The sequence below is a fragment of the Crocodylus siamensis genome, chromosome 1 (genome assembly GCF_052110815.1).
Source record: "Crocodylus siamensis isolate JL-2025a chromosome 1, ASM5211081v1, whole genome shotgun sequence".
Taxonomy (NCBI): Eukaryota; Metazoa; Chordata; order Crocodylia; family Crocodylidae; genus Crocodylus; species Crocodylus siamensis.
Window position 1 is genome coordinate 406620497 of NC_143395.1, and position 17859 is coordinate 406638355.

A 17859-nucleotide genomic window follows, 5' to 3' on the forward strand; every position below is an offset into this window, starting at 1 on the left:
ACTTTCAGATGTCTGGTTTTTTGTTAAATGAGTAGACTTTCTGAAGTCGCTTATTCAAACATTTACAGGACTGGGCCCAAGCGTAGTTATTTACTTTGTGTAGCTGGCAGTGTGAGTATCAACATTTTTGTTTTAGCTCTTCGTGAAAATATATGTGGGTGTAAGCTTTTCTCGACACAGAACATGAAAACATGAGCCTCAATGTTCCTGAGGGAAATCTATTAACTTCTGGGATGTGTGTGCATGTGTGTGTATGCTGAAATAGCTTATCCATTCAAACTCTCTGTTTCCCTTTGCTTGTAACGTCTCTTAAAAATATTCATCTGGGGCTGAAATGTTATATACTTGCTCTTGGCTCCAAGATTCATAGATTCATAGTTGGTAGGGTTGGAAGGGACCTGAACAGATCATCGAGTCTGACCCCCTGCCACGGCAGGAAAGAATACTGGGGACAGATGACCCCAGCCAGATGCCTCTCCAGCCTTGTCTTAAAGACCCCCAAGGTAGGGGACAGCACCACCTCCCTTAGAAGCCCATTCCAAATTTTGGCCACCCTTATCATGAAGAAGTTGTTCCTGATATGTAGCCTAAATCTGCTCTCTGTCAGTCTGTGACCACTGTTCCTTGTTACCCCAAGAGGTGCCCTGGTGAACAGAGCATCTCCAATCCCTTGCTGCATCCCACTAGTGAATTTGTAGATGGCCACAAGATCACCTCTCAGCCTTCTCTTGTGGCAGCTGAAGAGGTCCAGCTCCCTCCATCTGTCCTCATAGGGCTTGTCCTGTAAGCCCCTAACCATGCAAGTGGCTCTCCTCTGGATGCTCTCGAGTCTATCAAAATTCTTCTTGAATTATGGCGCCCAAAACTGGATGCAGTACTCCAAATGCAGTCTGACCAATGCCGCATAGAGGGGAAGTATCACCTCCTTGGATCTATTTGTCATGCATCTGCTGAAGCATGATAAAGTGCGGTTAGCTTTGCTGATGATTTTGTCACACTGACAACTCGTTCATCTTGGAGTCCACTATGACTCCAAGATCCCTTTCTGCTTCGGTGCTGCTGAGAGGGTCACTTCCCAGCCAGTAGGTGTGCTGGATATTTTTGCACCCTGGGTGCAGCACTCTAAATTTGTCCTTGTTGTACTGCATCCTTGTGTACTGCCCACTTTTCTAACCTGTCCAGGTCTGCCTGCAATCGTTCTCTACCCTCCAGAGTGTGGACTTCACCCCACAATTTAGTATTGTCCACAAACTTGGACAGAGTACACTTCACACCCACATCCAAGTCACTGATGAAGACATTGAAGAGTACAGGGCCAAGGACCGAACCCTGCGGGACCCCACTACCCACATCCTTACAGGTCAATACCGACCCGTCTACTACCACTCTCTGGGTGTGACCGCTAAGCCAATTTGCCACCCACCTGACCGTGTAAACATCTATATCAGAATCTGTACTACACAACACCTCCCAAATGTAGCAGGACAAGTAGGAGGACCTGGCTGCAAAGCTGGAAGTAGCATGTCTGATGATCTGATGTAAAATGTTGGTTGTTCAATTTACATAAGGAGGCATGGAAGTAGAAGCAGGAAAAAGGAACAAAGGGGATATCAAACCTGGCACCAAATGGAGGGGACAAAGAAGAATAAAGAGGAGATGAGGTCAGTTATGTGTTGGGACTAAGGAGCATGGGGACTGGACTGCAAGGGCAAGGAGTTTAGACTTGATGTAGAGAGGAATGAGAAAACACTGGAAAAAACTGGTAAAAGGTAAACAGAATAATCGGTAATTATGGCAGGAGTAGTTTGGACATATTCAAAGAAAATCTAGAAGGCCATTGAAAAGCAGGTTACAGGATATGAAGCTGGAGAAGCAGTTTGGCTATCAGGATACAAAGGAAGGAGGTGATGGCTATTTAAGAGCTGAGGAGGAAAAAACACAGTACGGTGTGAAATGGTTCTCAGGTGGTCATATGACTTCCAGTTTATGGGCCTGGGTGACAAGAATGTTGATGGCAGCTGTATTGTGGAAAATGGAGAGGGTAAGCAGGGAAAGAAAATGGCCCTGCTTTTGTGTAGTGTGGCCACACCAGCATCCCTAACTTTCCCCCTGCCTTCCTTTTAAATGGGCCACCTCTTGCATCTCTGTGACAATGCTAGGTCACTGGTCAGAGCAATCAATGTGCTTGTGTTATTGTATTCCCAACTGTGCCTCGGACAAGGGCCAGTGTGACTTTTGATTTTAATCTTTATGTCTCAGTTTCCTATCAGCACAATCAGGATAATAATACTTAACTACTTCATAGAGGTGTTATGAGGCTTAATTAATTATTGTCTGAAAGATTCTTGGCTGGAAGTTGTGATAGCAATTCAAATTAAAGCTAATTCTCGGTGTTGTCAAGATTGAACATTATGCTAAATGGCTCACCAAAAGTCAAAGAAAAATAGATTTGTCTTTGAAATAGATTTAAAATTAATATAGTATAATCATCTAGGCAGTGTGTGTGCTTCCACAGTACACAAAACTGGAACTGTTCAACTGTGTGTTATAGCCTTTGTACTGTAAAATCTATATACAATTCATCAATGTGTTAGGTGAGGTGCTGGGTTGCTTTTTCAACATTGCAAGTGCCATACAATACAGAGAAAACGTTGCTAGGAACGCACCAGATGTCACATACTGCACTGTAGGAATCCCATCAGGTTAGGATAGAAATGAGTGTAAAACACAGAGGGAGGCTTGATCATGCTAGCATGTTTGTCCCTTCATGATGACTGTATTTAATTGTACTGATGACATGTTCAATCATTAAAGGAAAGCTCATCAGGTCAGGAGACAAGACGTCCACAGAAGCCCAGAATAGACAGAAATGATCACAAGCCTCACCCTTTGGAGAACTAAATATAAAATGGGTGTTATTGCATGGGTTTCCATCAATTTCTTCATATCCTTGCTCTCATTCACACCCATATAAACAAAACACAAACCACCTTGAAACTAATCAAACCAGCTTTGTTTAGCACGCAAAGGAAGAGAGATTGATATTATGATATCAATTTCTAAATCCTTGGGAGACATTCTGATGTTATCTATCTTGGTACTTTATTGGCCTGCACTGCAGTGGTATCTGAGCCCCTCCCAACTAATTACAAAGCAACAGACAATTACAAATATTAGTTTTCCCTTATTCTCTCTCTCTTTTCTTTGTACAAGTAAAAATGAAGATGAAGATGTTCTTTTTTAATTAATGGGGTTAAGTACAGGCAGTCCCTGGACTTACAATACAATCGGTTCCTGAAAACGGTGCCATAAATTGACATGTTGTAACTTGGAACCAATTTTCCCATAGGAAACAATGTTATAAATGGGGGATTGGTTCCTGAATCAAGGCCCAATACCCTGTTTTCACCAAAATAACCCATAATTTTGTACTTGATCAATTATAGATGAGTTATATAGCTACATTAATGTATTTATATTGTAAATAGCAATCATATTGATTTGGAAGGACGTCTTTGAGATGACTTTGCTGGACTTTTTGAAAGGCTATCAGTTGGACTTTTTGAAGGGTTTTTGGCTGGAGTCTTCTCAGGATACTTGGCTGCAGGTTTTTCTGGAGTCTTGTCTGCTTTCTTAAAGAGAGTGTCCAAGGAAGTTTGGACTGATGTTCTTCAGGTAGATGGGTGACACAGTGACTTGTTCGCTGTCATGGCATCACATCAAATCAAGCACTGTAAAGTTGAAACATCAGAAAGTTGAACCAGGGTGTCAATTTAGAAATGTTGTAAATGCAAAATGTTGTAACTCAAAATGTTGTAAGTTGAGGACTGCCTGTAGTGAGGTGTAGATGTGTCTGAAGAGCTACTGCAAGAAGGCAGAGTTAAGTCATTTGGTTTCGGATGTTCTCTGGTTTTAGGTGCATTTGGTTCTGGGTGTCTTTTCAGGTGGCGATGAATTAGTCTTGTCTCGTCCCCATGATAGTATGTCCCTTGTTGTCACAAATTTCCTCTGACAGCCGACAGAGGTACTGGTCCAGGAAAATGCACTGGTCAAGAGAAGCTGTAGTTACAGAGAGAGAGGTGAACTCTATATTAGGTAGGGCCCACCCTGTGGAGGACTCTGCAGTAGGCAAGAGACCTCTGAGTAGGCTGTTGAAATCCTGGTCCCACTGAAGTTAGTAGCAAGATTCCTATTGACCTCAGTAGGGCCAGGATGTCAAGGGTGAAATCTAATTGGGAGGCAATATAAAGAGATGGGCTGATATGTTCACATATGCCTAAGTAAACAGGCTGAACAATTTTGTAATTGCTTTTCATGGTGTGCATCTTCATTTCTAGAGATGTCTGATAGGATAGCCTTATAGGCAGCTGTAAATGAACATGATATTTTGGGGATTTTTTTCTTGTCCTAGATATATAAGAATCCAAAAGCACTGAGGAAGTTTAGATATGAATGATTTCATAGTCACCAGGCAGATGCTCCATGAAGTAGCATTAAGGAGGTGGCAAGTTGTTAGTACTTCCCTTTACTGACCTGCATAATCTGTGCCTGACTTGGATTCAGCTGCAGCCAGCTGCCCTTTATTCCTGTGCTTATCTTCATTAGGTATTGTAAGGCGATTACCCTATTTATTTATCCTGTAAGAGAGACATCAGGGTGGGTATCATCTATGTGCCACTTCTGTTTAAATCTGTGTTGACCAACAAATTCCTTCATACTGAGCCTCAGAGGCATCATTCAGGGAGCAGTTCTGGGAGCAGGAGAACTTTTGCCCACCACATTCCTATAGGTTTAGTATTTCCAACCTGTGCTTTAGCTTCTTGGAGATGGGACAAGGGCATATATTAATCTGAAGTCTGAAATACTGCAGAGTTGGATGCCCATGGATTCATTTGTGTGTCAGTTTGCTGGACCAAAAAAATAACCACCAGAGCAATAAGTTTTTGCTCTGTAGATCTAGGTCATATGGATACTTACGAAGATGGACACAGGGCAGCACTGTAGCTTTTATTTTTTACAAATAGAGTGAGACTAGGTAACTTGTGCAAAATCCCAAGCAGTCAACAATAAAGCTGGAGAATGAACCCAGGATTCCTCAGCAGAACTCTGCAAAATGATTGATTTGTTCTGGTTAACGAAGCGTTCTGAAAAATTTTACAAAAAGTATTGTTTCAGACTAACCAACATGCAAATGTTGGGGAATTTTTTGACAATGTTTCAAGTTAAAAACATACAAGTTATTTGGGGGTCAAAGAAATTGCTTTATCCAGCCTGAAGTGCTTGTTTTGCTTAAGGCAGGCAAGGTTCTTTAGTTAGATGTGATATCTTTTATTGACCAGCTGAGTAGTTGGAAAAAAGTTCTTGGCAAGCTTTTGGGTGCAGTCACCCTTCTTCAGGCATGGGGAGTCTCTGGTGCTCTGAGTCGCCAAGAAAATCTAAGTGTGGCAGGATGTCAGTGAAAATGTACACAGATAAAAATTAGAGAGACAAAAAGTAAATCAGAGGGGGGGCAGGAAGGCGAAGAGAGCAGGAGAAAAGCAAAAAAAAGGGGAAGGGAGGCATTACAGTGATAGAATACAAGGGTTTTGCTTCAGGGTTTTTAAGCTTTTTAATATAAATAATAAAAATTAAGTCAATGAAGGATCAAGTTGCTTCATGTGAATCCCAGTGTTTCTTGTAGAAAACCGGACGAAAGGGGAACATCACAGCTCTCTCAGGACCTCAGTGCATTGAGGATTTCTAGACTGGGGGTGGCTGAAATCACCAGGACTCTACCAGGTGTTTGGGAATCACTGGGATCTGCTTTTTTTAATTTTAATTCATCCAGAAACCACCCACAAAAGGTTCTGAGTAAAAATATCTCCATAGATTTCTCTGATTAAAAACAAAACCCTCCAACTTGCAGATTTAAAAAAGTAACTGCAAATCCATGTTTCCGTGATTAAAATGAAACACCATTAATCTATCCATCTATCTATAGATTAGCTAGGTAGATAAAATAGATAAAATAGATAAAACAGACGAATCTATCTAATTTAGACAGATCGACCAATCTATCTAACTAGATAAATAGATTAGATAGATAGATTAGATTACTACATCAGATTATATAGATTATATTAGATTAATAGATTAGGTAAAATTAATGGTTTAGTTTAGATTAATTGACTAGAATAATAGATTGATAGATTAGATTAAATAGGTTAGATAGATTGATAAATAGATTAGATAGATTAATAGATTGGATTCATAGATTAGATTAATTGATTAATAGATTAGATTGATATATTAGACTGCGTAGATCAGATTACATAGATTAGATAGCTAGATTAGAGAGATTTAACGGTATTTCATTTTGCTCACAAAAAAAAGTGGATTTGGGGTTCTTTTTTTTTTTATCCGAAAATTGTGAATTGGAGGTTTTTTTTTCCTAATCAAAGAAAAAACAGGTAATTCCCCATTACCACCTGTCTCTAAGGCAGAGCCCAGACCGGAGACGTAGTCAGAGGCGAGGCGATGCAGATTTGCACCTGGAGTCAACGGCGAGGCGGAGCAGATTTCCACCTGACTTCGGCCCACTAGTGCTACAGATACACACACACGTGCACGCCCTTCCGCAACTTCCCCGACTCAGGTTGCAGTGCAAGGGGCAACCCCTCCCCCACAGCGCCAGAGGGAAGCCCCGCGTGAACCCCTTACGTCATTCTCCCTGAGCGGTGGGGGGGAGGGAGGAGCCGAGCCGTCACGCGAGGGGGGCGGGGCCGGGCGGGGTCACGTGACGCGCGCGGCCCGGAAAGGCCCGAGGGTGAGCCACCGCCGCCATTTTCCCGCGGTCTCAGTGCTGCGGCGGCGGCGGCGCGGCCCGACCTGTCCCGTCCCGCTCGCACCATGTCCGGGCAGAGCCTGACGGACCGCATCACGGCGGCGCAGCACAGCGTGACCGGCTCGGCCGTCTCCAAGACCGTCTGCAAGGCCACAACCCACGAGGTCATGGGGCCCAAGAAGAAGCACCTGGACTGTGAGTCTCGGGCCCCGTCCCTCCCGGCTCGGGGAGGTGGGGGGAGGCTTGCCTGATGTCTTTCGCCCTCTTGCCCTGTATAGTCGGGGGGGGGGGGCTTTAAGAAGAGACTAGACACAAGCCTCTGGTCGGGATCATGCTTCCCTGCTCAGGGCGGGCAGTTGGCATCGATGATCTGCTGAGGTTGCTTTGTAGCCTAAAAAAAATGTAAATATAATACAGATGAAATCGACTGCATTTCTCTGCATATGCAGCCCCTCTGATGAGGGGAGCGTGTGTGACATGGCTTAATGTGTGGGGAGGGTTGTGGGGGAGACAAGCGTGTGACACGACTCTTCTCTGCTTGTGCAGCCGCTCTGAGGAGACAAGCGTGTGACATGACTTTCCTTTGGTAGGGAGAGGATGGGGAGGTAGCCACCTCGAGTCTTGCTGGCCGGCTGCTACTTCACTTAATTGTTTCCTGCCCCTGGGTTGTGGCTCAGCCAAGGGTACTTGAGGTACTGGGACCCCCCTCCCCCCTTCTGTCTGTTTTTTATTTCATGTGAGGGCAGTATCAGGCTGTCCTTATGGATCTGGGGAGGCTGGGGCCAAGCTGGTGTACCCACCTGTTGCTTGGTTGATTTTTGAGACAAGAAATCCTGTCAACTGGGCCTGCCTTCCTTGTGCTGTGTGTTGTATGATAGGCACAGAGCCGAGCTTCCCCCCCCCCCCCCAGTGGGGGTGGGGAAGAGTCCTGGGTCATTCTCCAGAGCATGCTTGCAACAAGTTGTGAGACCAGCAGCATGGCAGAAGGCAGGGAAGGGGGTTCCTGGGAGACTCAAGTTGTATAGCAAGGCATCTCTCAGGAAGGTTTATATCTAATGGCTTTTGAATTGGAGGAAGGGGAATGTACAAGAAGAGCACTTAAGATGTTTTGATTTCTGAGTAGCTGAGGAAGGTGTCAGCTGCTCCATGGGGAGACCCGAGGCCCATATGGGGAATCTCCTACAAAGTCCTTCCTTTTTCTTCCTGTATGGGTCCCCCTTGCTAAGGCTGTGGGTGGGGGGGAAATAAAATCATAAAAACCAAAAAAAAAATGGCATCCCATGTTATCCTTTGTTGCAATCCCTGAATCTTTTCCCACCCAACCTGACGTCATCCATTAAACACTTAATTGTGAGTAACCTCGACCCATATACAGGATGTGCCATATTGTACTGCCCTACTTACGAAATTGCGGTGTTCCTGAATTAAATAACTAGAAGGCTGGGGACAGAGCATCTTCCACAGGGCCTACTGCCATTTGCAAAATGAAAGGGAACATGAGGAGCAAACTCAGACTAGCCCAGCTAAAATCTATGCAACACTTGAATTGCCTTGCCCTCCAGTATGCTTTCTACAGGGTATGCTGAAGTAACCAGACTGCCACCCTTCAGGGACTAATGTAAGAGAGGATGGTGGACATAACCTGGGATGTCCAGGGACACTTGTGCACTATAAACAGTTGCTGTTAAAGGGGAGAGGTAGTTAGCTGTGTTAGTGTGATGGGCAGAAAGCAGGACACTGGCATGTTGGAGACTAAGTAGTTGAGAGAGGCATAAGATTTTTGTAGGGTGTTGCCTTCTTCATCAGATGCTGTGTGACTTGGGAGTTTGCACAAGCGTTGTGTTCAGGGGTATAAGAGCATCATCCTTCATACAGAACATTGCCTAGATGTTTGATATATTTTGAACTTCCGAACACAAGCTTGCCTCAAGCAGCTAGAAGGATGAAAGAGCTTCTTTTCTTTATGCTCCCACTGTACTGAAGCCTCTTCACTGTTGCAAGTGTTGGATTTCTGCTGCCTCATTTGGCCTGTGAATTGTTCAGCTTCTGCTTCTGTTTTGTGGATTTTTTTTTTCTTCTTTGGAGCAGATTAACTTGTTTTTTGTCTATGTCAAACTTATTGTTACTAGCTTACTTTTAGACTGTAGCTATATCACTTTTTTTAATCTGGTCTTCAGCAAGCCTATGTGCAAGAGCAGCTCTAGTAGAAGTGTTCTTATGATAACATCAGGAAGGTGGCACAAAGTTTTAAGTTGGGGAAGTGTGTTCTTTTTTCTTTTCTTTTTTTTTTCTGTCCCTTTATGGTTGCATAGCTTTTTAGGTCTGTCTGAGTGAAGTCTTTACACCTTTGTTCCCTGTACAAAATTACCTTCTCAGTTCTCCTACACTCAGGCTATGCCTTCCAACCATCAGGTGATGAGGAATTTGTATGTGGCCTGTGTGTCACGGTAGTCCTGACACAAGCTTGGTGGAGGCAGGTGCACTACATCTACTTAAGCTTTCCTGCAGTCCTGTGCTAAGATTCCCAGTTCCCTTCTAAAATGGGAGATTATAGAAATCTAGAATAAATTTTGATGGTGATTGTATGGATTCCATAACCTGTAAGTTTCAGAATGGGCAGGCCCAAAAATGAAATGGCTGTTCTGTCTGTAGATCTTGAATGGTTGTGTTCTCAGTATTTATTTACCACTGCATAGCATCACCTTACTTCCATAAATTATCAGCCTCCAAAAAGAGTTCCTGGATGGATAGCCTCTCCTGTCTTTTGCCACTGCTCTCTTCACAAGTTATGGTATTATGGAGCCTCAGAACTGATAATTCACTTTCTTTGTTTGCATCTCTTTCCCCCTTACAACTCATCTTCCTCAGCCACCCATTAGCCATGTAATCATCAAATGCAGGAAGTACTTCCTGGCCTGTAAGAAGAAAACCCTAGTCTCCTGCAAAACAGTGTGCTGCCTTGCCTATTACGAAGCTCTTAGTCACTTGGTTGCTTGGATGAGGAGAGGGAGTGAAAGAGCAAAGTTTCTAGCTTGGACATGGACTTTGTTCTAGCCAAGCTGCCTTTTTTGCTATCTTGCTGAAGTGGCCTGCTCTTCCTCTTCACTGGAATTTTTCATCTGTTACTGGGGTTGTTTTTTTTCCATTGTATTTACTGATTCTAGATGCTGACATTGAAACTAGGCTTAGGTGCTTAACACTTTTCAACCTCTCAAACTACAGTTCTTAATATTCCTTTAACACAGAACCTGGTTTCACTGAGCTTTTTTGCTAGTTCTAAGTTCTCATCTGTAGGAAAAAAATCCTTGCTTTTCTGCATTGATTTATGCAAATGTGACCTGCAAATGTCTGGCGGGGGGTGACCTCTTCCTTTTTGTTTAATGCTTTGTTTTCTGTAATCGGTACTCTTTGTTCTGAGAACGGTAAATGTTTGAAGTTCTGTTTGAATGTAATTGGTGTTGAAAAATCTTCTGCCAAAACTTGGAGTCATCTTTAGATAATTCTGGGTGAAGAAGTAGTTTACAGTGGTGCAGGACACTGATGGGTCATTCTCAAAAATGAGAGATAAAACAGATAATGCCAAGTAGAGCTTGCTGAAAACTCTTCCAAGTTTAAAATCTTCCCTCTTGCCAGGTCTGAGAAGAATCAAGAGTGTATTTTCCAATTCTAGTTAAAAGCTCGACCTGGAATTCTTAGGTCAGCTTACAGAGGCAGTGAGGGCTAAGGATGTGGTCATCATGGGGGACCTAAACTTCCCAGACATCTGCTGGGAGGAGCAGTCAGCCAAGTCTGATCGCTCACGTCGGTTCTTAGCCAGACTGCAGGACCTCCATCTAACCCAGGAGGTGCACAGCCCCACCAGGGGAGACGCCTTGTTGGACCTAGTGCTGGCCACGGGTGATGACCTGGTGAGGGGGCTGCGGGTGATGGGCCACCTGGGAGACAGTGATCATCGCTTGCTGGAATTCACCATCCAGCGTAAGGTGGCAAAGGGCTGCAGCAAGGCAACAGCCCTAGACTTTAGGAGGGCTGACTTCAACAAGCTAAGGAGGATAGTTGGGGAAGCGCTGAGGACCCAGAGGGGAAGGGAATCAGATGTCGAAGGTGAGTGGTTGCTCCTTAAGGAGACGATCCTCCATGCCCAAAGGGAGGTAATCCCAACAAGGGTCAAAGGGAGCAGGAGGGCACATAAACCCCCATGGCTCACTAAGAGCATCCGGGAATGTCTCCTTGCTAAAAGGGAGGCATATACCCAATGGAGAGATGGGGTCATCGCCAAGAAGGACTATGTTATAGTCGCCCGAGGATGTAGGGGGGCAGTCAGGAGGGCCAAGGCAGAGTTGGAGATAGGACTAGCTTCCCGGATTAAGGACAATAAGAAGTCCTTCTTCAAATACATAGGGGGTAAAAAGAGGGTCCCGGGTAATGTGGGGCCCCTGCAGGACACGATGGGCAACTTAGTCATCACGCCAGATGACAAAGCTAACATATTTAACGATTTCTTTGCCTCTGTCTTCCTAAGTAGGGACCAGTTCAGCCACCTCCCTGCTGGGCCCCCCTCGGGCCCCGAGAGAGACACGCCTGGGCCAAGGGTTAGCGAGGAGTTAGTTAGGGTACTTCTGGAGAAGCTGGACGTGTTCAAGTCCGCTGGTCCGGACGATCTTCACCCTAGGGTTCTACAGGAACTGGCTGAGGTCATTGCGGGACCCCTGGCACGGCTCTATGAGCACTCGTGGTGCTCTGGCGAGGTGCCGGAGGACTGGAAGAGGGCCAATGTGGTCCCTATCTTCAAAAAGGGAAAAAAAGAGGACCCGGGAAATTACAGGCCAGTTAGTCTGACCTCAATCCCGGGTAAGCTCTTTGAAAAAATTATCCTGGCACACATCCAGGAGGGCCTTGCGGGGGAATGCATGCTCAGGGGCAACCAACATGGGTTTATCAGTGGCAGGTCTTGTCAGACCAACCTGGTGGCCTTTTACGATCAGGTCACCAAATCATTAGACGCAGGGGTTGCTGTGGATGTAGTCTTTTTGGACTTCCGGAAGGCTTTCGACACTGTCTCTCACCCTGTCCTCATCAAAAAGCTGAGAGACTGTGGTGTCGATGCCCACACGGTCAAATGGGTCGCCAACTGGTTGGAGGGCCGCACCCAGAGGGTGGTAGTGGATGGGTTCTTCTCGACCTGGAAGGATGTGGGCAGTGGGGTTCCGCAGGGCTCGGTCCTCGGGCCTGCACTGTTCAACATCTTCATCAGTGACTTGGATGAGGGGGTAGAAAGCACCCTGTTCAAGTTTGCTGATGACACTAAGATGTGGGGGGATGTGGGTGCACTAGAAGGGTGCAATAGGCTACAAGCTGACCTTGACAGGTTGCAACGGTGGGCGGATGAGAATAGGATGGGGTTTAACACTGATAAGTGCAAGGTGTTGCACATGGGGAGGAAGAACCGGCACCACACTTACAGGTTGGGGAACTCTCCTCTTGCCAGCACGGAGACGGAAAAGGATCTTGGAGTCGTCATTGACTCCATGATGAACATGGGCCGGCAGTGTGGGGAGGCAGTCAAGAAGGCCAATCGTACCCTATCATGCATCCACAGATGCATCTCGAGCAGGTCCAGGGAGGTGATCCTCCCCCTCTATGCGGCACTGGTCAGGCCGCAGCTGGAGTACTGCGTCCAGTTCTGGGCGCCACACTTCAAGAGGGACGTGGACAATATGGAAAGAGTTCAGAGGAGGGCCACTCGTATGATCAGGGGTCAGCAGGGCAGGCCTTATGAGGATAGGCTACGGGACCTGAACCTGTTTAGCCTCCACAAGAGAAGGCTAAGGGGGGACCTTGTGGCCTGCTACAAACTGGTCAGGGGGGATCAGCAGGTATTGGGGGAGTCCCTGTTCCCCCGTGCGCTGCCAGGAGTGACCAGGAATAACGGTCACAAACTGGCGGAGGGTAAGTTTAGATTAGATATTAGGAGGCGCTACTTCACAGTCAGGGTGGCTAGGGCCTGGAACCAGCTTCCAGGGGAAGTGGTGCAGGCTCCGAGCCTGGGGATTTTTAAAAGGAAGTTAGATGAGCACCTTGCCGGGGTCATCTGACCCCGGTGCTCTTTCCTGCTAAGGCAGGGGGTCGGACTAGATGATCTACCTAGGTCCCTTCCGACTCTAGCTACTATGAAACTATGAAACTATGTAAAACACATTTAGGGTTGGGTCTTTGAAGAAGCCTGGTATAGTAACTGTTGGCTTATGGATAATGGACTGTTGCTTCTTACAGGAGAATGTGGATGGATAGCTTGAAAGGAAGTTGCAAGGCTGTAATTATCCAGACTTAACAGGAAATCTCTCTGTAGCCATGCCAGAGTAGAACTTCATTGGCTTACTTTGCACAGCAATGTTCTTTTAAAAAAGAGAATAAATTGCTTAACTTACTATTTTTCTCTCTTTTAGTTGCAATGTGTAGGTCTTTGTGAGAAGCTTTTCTGTGAAACCAGTAAAACTCAACAGAGTTGGTAGATGTAGCAGTCTATTATAACTTCCAGCCCTGTGCATCTTGGTTTTACTAAAAGAAATCAATAACTACTACCTACACCTATGGACTATCCATCTACCTTCACCTGTGGACTCTACTTGGGTCTAGGTTGTAGTTGTACGCTTCTAGGTGTGGGGCAAAAACATTCAGTAAGATGGTTCATTCCTGGGTGGCTTGTGTTTTAAATTGACAAGATAAAGGAGAAGTAAGTATTGTTGCATTTCTGAAGATGGAGAACTAAGCCACAGACACTAGCAGCCTTTCAGCTGGCACCATACCTAGACTCCTGGTGGCTCTGGGTGAACTTTTTTAGTATCAGACCCCTTTATGCCAGAAATGATGATGATACCCTCTTCCCCTGCCCCATATTCAGCCCCCTTTCTGTCTGGACCCCAGAGGGCTGCCCAGTTTTCCCATGCCTGTGTTGGGTGCTGTTCTTGGTCTTGTAGAGGAAATTGGAGTCAACCCAGGTCCTCATCTATGCAACAGTAGTATTTAAAGCCAACCATTTTGATTCTAAATTTTGAAGTGGCAAAAGAGTAGCTGCTTTGCTCAAAAACTGCTAAGGAACGGATCACTTCAGAAATATTGAAATGCCTTTCATATTTCCAGGCTTCTTGGCAAGATGACCAGATGTACTGTCTGGTCTTCCTTGCTTGTGTTCACTGAAGGACTTCTGGAGGTAACCTCTGGCAATTCTTGATTATCCTGAATATCAGGATAATTGCATTATTGACATTTCCTTTCAGGCTGTTCATCTTTCTCTCTGGATTCTTCCATGAGTCTTTTTAGTATCTCTCCTCTTTTTGTCTTGCACTTCTCACTTTTTCATTGAGTACATCAGAAGCATCACCCCTTGTCTCGTCAGGAAACACGGGCTGTGATATTCCTCTCTGAATCACCATATTGAGGGGTGGGGGGGGAAACCATACGTTTACAGAAAGAATAGTAATTTAGTTCTGCAGCTGTTGTCTTTTGCTTAGCCTCCAGCAGTTGTCAGCTTCAGCTGTTTCTTTAGAGTTTCTTTGCTTTTACTATATGTAGAACACCTGGATTCAGTATAATGAGCATATTCAGACTTGCATTCTCTCACCATCTGTGGGTTTTTTTGGTTTTGGTTTTTGTTTTTTTTCCACCTATCATTTAACATTGGGCTGCAACATTCAGCCTTTTACTGAGCTCTAATAATCTCATGTTATCTTATACTGTTCTAGTAAAGATCTTTGCAGCCTAGAATATGACCTGAGTGAGGAGTATGTTTCAATCTTTGTATTCTGTTTTTATATTTCTTTTGAGAGCCATTTATTAACTTGCTTGATAAGTTTAGGTTTAATTTCCTCTTGGCTTGTTTAGAGATTTGTATGCTTGGTGTGCAAGGTAGCAACTGTGTTGCATAATATTACAAAAAGGTTAGTTTCTCCCACATTGAATTACTTTTTTTTTTTTTTTAAATCTTGTGCATCTTTCTTTTTAATAACAGTTCTGAGATAATGTAAGATGTATTAGTAAGCAAGATTAGTAAAGTGCTGGGAAAGTTCTGAGTTGTATAAAGGTAGTAAAAATACTGTTTAAATGTTTAATACTGTTTTTAAAAGCCTGCCTTTTTATATCTTCAGTTTCTGACATTGCAATTTATTGTTGAACACTACATTTCAACTAAGCCTATCACTACATTTCAACTAAGCCTATCCAGGTGTAGTATGGTTAAAGCTTTTTTTTTAATTTGTTTGTAGAAGCTTTTATTTGGTTTATTATAAATGTGTGTATGAACATTTCCAAAATCTTAAGGGTCTTGGTGATTCAAGGACAGATATAGTCCTCTCACCTTTGTACCATAATTACTGTTTGATGTGATTAAACATTTTGTAGTCAAGTCTGTTCTTTAGTACTAATTGTTGTCAATGCTTTACTAAGCTCCTCTTCTGTTGTTGCTTGCTTAACAATGTTTTGTTTAAGCAATGACCTAATATTTCCATAAGCAGTCTTATACATGCTTTATCCTTCCTGTTTCTGCCAACTCAACAGTTCTGTCCTTAACAGAAGTCACAATTTAAGACTATTATGACAGAAAGATATTTAGAAGTCTCTGGATGCCAAGGATTTTTCTTTTATTGGATCAGAAAGGAATACCTGGGCAATGAACATTCAGCTGAAGTTCACAAATTACTGTGAAGGAAATGATGGCCAAAGACAAATGTAGCACTTTTGGTTTGCATTCTTGTTGTTTTACTGGTTCTGTGTGCACTTTCAAGCAGCTGTATTAAATTTCATTCATTGCAGTGCTCTTTTGTGATTGTTGAAGGGTTTGTTTTCTTTTTCCTATTGAAGAGTGTATGCTCAGGTTTAGTCTCCTTTAACTTTTTGGGTAATCGTAGGCAATAGACACACTATTAATGACTAGCTATGGGTTTTTTTGAAGTCCTGTCTCAACTCTTACACTGGTATCTCTAAATTTGGGGAGGGGAAAAAATTCTTAATCTCCAGTGACAATCTGTGCCACTTCATCTTTCCCTAAAATAGGTAGGTGAACTCTAATCTGGCTAACTCTCTCTTTTTTCCTTTCTAAATGCCAAATGCAGCTTCAGATGTGTACTGTGTTCCTTCCATAAGCTGTTCTGTATTATATTATACTCTGTTAAATGACCTTTGCTGCTTGTATTAGATATGCCTCCTTTTCAGTCATGGGTATCCTGGTATTTAACTCTACAGAATCATTTTTAGGGTGTCCAAAAGCAAACTCTTGGACTTGATACTAGCTATGAAGACCTCTTTTAGACTTGTGTTTATACAGCATTCAGCATCCATGTATCCCCCTAAATTGGTGACTTTCAGTCAGGGTGGCCATGACATCCTAGGGGTCTTTATCCTTTCAAGGGTGCCACACAATGTTAGCACTGTTAGGTGTGCAAACATTATTCATGAGACATAATGAACAGGAATCCATGGAGTCAAAAATGTTCTTGCATACCATGGTCTTTCTGAATTCTTTTCAACAGAAGAATTGATCTAATTTTCCCTCTTACCTTGAGTGGTGTCTTGAATCTTCATAATAATAAAAAAAAGAAATAGAGAATTACTTCTATAACTAATTAGGGGTATTTGCTTCTTCCACTGTTCTTGCTTTTAGCTGTTGGTACCCATCTTGTGTGGAATTCTCCTTCCCTCTCTGTAAACAAGGGTTTGAAATGTGTAATTGCCTCCACTTAATTGCTGCTGTCTGGCTTTTATACTCTTATTTTGTTTTAAGGAAGTAGGTACTGATGAACAAAATGCCCCTGCAATATCTCTGGTGCCATAGAAAGCTTAGCAAAAAATGAAATCTTTTTAAATTTTGCATCTGTTCTGACAATGACTCAATCAAATACATTGATGTAGGAAAGCTTTATGACCACTATACTACTGCTGAGAGTTGGCGGTATGGGAATAAGTCTCCTCCCCCAGACTCCTTTGTATTTTCCATGTAGATCTGACATTCAGGATGTTGCAAATAGCATATCAAGGAAAGCTATGGTGAAATAATGCCACTTACTAATATTTAAATCAATTAATAGCTTCTCTCTTGAAGCAGATAAATTGTTATAAATCTTGCAAAGAAGGAACTTTTATATAGTTAAAGCAATTTTTCTTCAAACCTAGTAAGAGGATGGATAAACTTGTGGGTAAGGCTTTGGCTTGAAGCTAAAATAGTGAAGGTACTTCCACACTTGTCCTGTTTTGGGGTTTTTGTAGTCTCACAGCCATGAGATCTCTCTTCACTAGATGTTTGCTTGGCCCTAGCATAAGGGGGAAAGGGTAATGAGGTCTGTTGACAACTCTTGTTACTTGTACTTAGTTATTATTGATCCAGTTTCAAGTTTAATGGGATCCTGTCAACTCAGTTCAGACTGCAAAAAGTTTGTTTTGTAAAGCCCTGTGAAACTTTCTTGTCCCCATTGATTACATATTTATAGGGGAGCTTTATAATGCCAAAGAAAATTTGGTTCAGATTTAAATTTTTCCCTGCAGTATGTGCAACCTCAGCAGTCTAGCATCATGTTTCCTTTCCTTGGTAAACTGCTTTGTGATCTGAAGTTGAGAGGCACTATACACACTTAGTGTAGGGAGAGCCAAGGTATGAAACAGGCTAGCTTCTTTTCACTACCCAAGCTCCATGAACTGCTATCAGTCTTTCACAGCAGTTAAACTGAGGGTTAAAACTCTCTAGTCTGGACAGTAGCATCAACATAAGTTCCAAAAAAACACTGAAGCTTAAAAAAAAAAAATTTAAAATGGGTTTTCATATATCACTATGTAAACATGATAGCATTTCTACAGCCTCAACCATGATGAGCTTTGTTTATGTAAGGAGCTCAATTTTCCCATGGGGGACTATTAGACTAAAATGAAGTAGGAAGTGAGGGTTAATTTAGGCAAGTGTCTCTTTACTTTTTCTATATTTAATTTCAGAAGACTGGCTGTTCACGTTCTGCCAGTGAGTCATGAGCTTGCACTATGAGTCTTTATGAATG

The 17859-nt window shown here is 43.4% G+C and overlaps 1 protein-coding gene across 5 annotated transcripts in view; it reads left to right on the top strand.

The window, feature by feature from the left end:
• Nucleotides 1-6787: 6787 nt before the first annotated feature.
• Nucleotides 6788-17859, top strand: part of PICALM (phosphatidylinositol binding clathrin assembly protein) — a 90518-nt gene continuing 79446 nt past the window's right edge. For all 5 annotated transcript variants that reach the window (XM_090030624.1, XM_090030620.1, XM_090030622.1 and 2 more), the window contains exon 1: nt 6788-7018. In XM_090030624.1, the coding sequence (XP_089886750.1) occupies nt 6889-7018 (130 nt within the window). In that variant the 5' untranslated portion in view covers nt 6788-6888. The remainder of the gene's footprint in view (nt 7019-17859) is intronic.